Source organism: Grampus griseus (assembly GCF_964374135.1).
Source record: "Grampus griseus genome assembly, chromosome: 10".
Taxonomy (NCBI): Eukaryota; Metazoa; Chordata; class Mammalia; order Artiodactyla; family Delphinidae; genus Grampus; species Grampus griseus.
The window spans coordinates 20,780,795-20,784,149 of record NC_139004.1 but is presented as its reverse complement, the minus strand read 5'-3'; the positions used below and the strand labels follow the sequence as shown (position 1 = coordinate 20,784,149).

The following is a 3,355-nucleotide window of genomic DNA, read 5'->3' as shown; positions in this document are numbered from 1 at the left end:
TTTTCAGAATTTATGTTTCAAATGTGTGTGTAAGTGCACATGTGAGCATGTATGTGAGACAGAGAGAGTGAAAGAGACTTTTCTACCTCACTTTGCAATCAGAAGTTTGAAAGTCTCATCATCTCATTTCCTCTTCAGAAGTATTCAAATGTAGACTCTCTCTTTTCCCACACTCTCTCCTCAAATGAAGCTCTTGTCTTTCTTCTGAGACTATTACAACAGATACCAACCTCTGACATTAGGCTTTCCACAATAATTGTTTATGTGAAAAATCGAAAATCAAGGCAACTACAACCACCATACAAGAAGACAACTACTACAAAAATACACAAGCTCTCTCCTTAAAAGCCTCCAGTGGTTGCCCAGTCTGTAGAATGTCACCAAATTTCTCACGCAGGCATTTGCGGATCTTTGCAAGATGGTCCTTATGGGATTTTCCTTTGCTGAACCCTGGACTCTGGTCATATTACACCGTTCCCTCAACATCCTCCTGGAAGGCCAGGCCTTGAAACTCTTATACACCTCTGAGAAAGCTGAGTCCTAGAACAAGCCCAGAGAAACATCCTAGACATTATTCCAATAACTCTTTTCCCACAGCTCTGCAGGACACCTGCCAGCCCAGTCCTGTTAGAGATCTGGGTCTGTCGTTTCCACTGAGCTCTTCAGACCAGGGTTCCTGCCTCATATTTTATAGTTAATTAAGTGCAGGGATTGTATCTGTTTCCTTACGTATTCTTTTTGAGGGTGGAGGGTGAAGGGGGTGGGTGTGGGTATAGGGGTAAGGTTTGAACTAATGAAACCAGAAGCAAAACTCAGTTCAAGATGCCCTCTACAAGGGGGACCTGATTTTGGCCAAGCAGATATCATGTGTGAAATCCAGGTAATTTACTCCATGCTTGAGGGTCTGCTATCAAGCCTTAGGGACTGAGAAGTGGTTTTAGTCACAAGCAATCCACATGCCTGTAGATCATTGTTTATTAGATTGTTTGCCCAAATAAGGTGTTATCCTGAAGTTTTTTGACAATTCTAAAAGCATCTTCCAACTCTGCAGTGAGACATCTAAGATATCTGTGTTACTTCCCTCATATACATAAATAATTTTCAATAAAAATCAGGGCGTGAATAATTTATTTTCTCCACCAACTGAAAGCCAACCATTTGGAAGACCAGTTAGAAGAGATGAGATAAGTCATTCGTTAAAAATTACTTTTATATTTACACGGAAAAGAGGAAGTTTTGTGCTTCCCTTTGAATTTTGTTGAAAATCGAGGGCTTTATTGAACAGTTTTGGCATGCAGGGTCATTTTTCATTAAAAGGCAAAAAGGCATCTGAAATCTGTATCTCTATGGTTTATTCAGCAGTGGAACCTGGGCGATTCCGTGCAGAGGGTATTCGAGGCATTCAACTTTTGGCCGTGAAACAAACACAAATGCTCCTTCCCCAAGGGCGGGGGCGGTGCCTGAGCGACGCACCAATCACAGCGCGCCCTGCCCTATATAAGGCCCTGAGGCCCGTGCAGTAGTTTATGCTATTTGCTAGGTGGTACGTATTGCTCTACTCTAATGTAATGTCTGAGATGGTGCCCGTCGCTCTAGCGGACCAGGTTCCACCGTCCATGGAAAAACCTCCCCCCCAAAAAAGGGGCAAGAAGCCGGTTGGTTTGACGGGTGAAAGTCGCAAGACCACAAGCGCCTCATTGTCCAAGTTGATCATCGAGGCCCTTTCCATTTCTCAAGACAGAGCTGGCATGTCTGTGGTAGCACTGAAAAAGGCGCTAGCAGCCGTGGGCTATGACGTGGAGAAGAACAACAGCCGCATCAAGCTGGGTCTCAGGAGCCTGGTTAGCAAAGGAATTCTGGTGCAGACCAGGGGTACCGGTGCTTCCGGCTCTTTCAAGCTCAGCAAGAAGGTTGCTGCTGAGCCCACCAAGGGAAAGGTCAAGAAGCCTGTTTCTACCAAGACGAAGAAGCAGGTCTTGGCCGGAGACTCCAAATCTCCGCAGAAAGCTAAGACCAACAAAAAAGCAAGGACGCCGAGGAAAACAATGGCTGAGAAAGCAGGTTCGAGTGGCAGAAAAGCTAAAGGCGCCAAGGGCAAACAACAACGGCAAAGTCCGGCGAAGGCCAGAGCAGGGAAGCCCAAGGCTGGGAATTCTAAACTGATCCAGCTGAAGACTAATCCTAGGAAAGCAACAACCAAGAAGTAACATTTTGGCAACGGCCAGTTTTCATAGAACCCAACGGCTCTTTTAAGAGCCACTCAAATGATTTTGAGGGTGTGACATTGCATTTTCAGAAGACCCCGGAAGAAAAGACTATTCGTCAACTTTATCACTTGACAATAAGCAAGATTGTGATGTGGTGATAAGTGTCTTGTCAGACAAACGGTACAGACTCTGAAGAGCTTTGGATACTTAATGGTATGCTGACTGCCCAGTTCCAGAAAGTTAGGTTGTCCATCCTAATAAAAATAAGGCACATTCCTTGTATGTAAGTTCCTAAATGCTTAGAAAAGTGCTGGATTTTAAGCCGAGAGAGGAGAGGAGATCAGCTCCGTGCCCAACCATACCTGACCATGTTTTTTCACCTAATGATACTCTAGTATATGACTTAATGTGCCTTTCCATGTAAGATTTCTGAACTCAGTCTCCATGGACTTTACAGGGGTTAATATACAGAAACCAAGGTCTCAGTTTGGATTAGTGAGAAGTTTACCTCTCGTTAAACAGATTTCTTTCCACTATGAGTGATTAGTTGCATAAATCACAGATGTTTCCGTTTTACGTTTGCAAGAATATTGAAATGCCTTTCACCTTCATTAGTTTGCAAGTGGTTACCAGATGACTATATATTAAGCACATACTGTTACATTAAAATTTGGTTTGATAATATCATTAGTCTTGATATAATTGTTCTCTATTTATGAAGAGAATGATAGGCTTGTTCAGATTGTGCTACACAGGCTGAAAAACGTTAACTCTAAAACGTGTGGAGATGTTGGAGGTTCAAATATTAGGGTGTGACCTTTAAATCACAAACCTGCTTGTACTAGGAAACGCTTAGGGTCGGAGTTAAAGCATCTTTTCCGCTTTAAACAGTTGTTTGTTTTCACTTAGTTTGTAATTTAGCGTTCTTAAAGATCCTCATAAAATAAATTTATACTGTTAATCTTATTTTGGGCCTTGGTATTGGGGGCGACTTCGAACAAAGCCCATTGCAAAACTACGTAATTAATGCAGTCACACATACAAACATGTTCTATATCCTGTCTGAATTCATTTGTATAATCGGGCCACAGAAAAAAAAATTAATTGTATCCTATATGGAAAACGACTAAATACAATGGTTTCAATTT

The 3,355-nt window shown here is 42.4% G+C and overlaps 1 protein-coding gene across 1 annotated transcript; it reads left to right on the top strand.

Moving 5' to 3' along the window:
• Positions 1-1,526: 1,526 nt before the first annotated feature.
• Positions 1,527-2,207, top strand: H1-6 (H1.6 linker histone, cluster member; the record flags this gene model as incomplete). Its single annotated transcript, XM_082664175.1, has 1 exon — positions 1,527-2,207. The coding sequence occupies one exon, from the start codon at positions 1,527-1,529 to the stop codon at positions 2,205-2,207; it is 681 nt and encodes a 226-aa protein (XP_082520301.1).
• Positions 2,208-3,355: the final 1,148 nt, after the last annotated feature.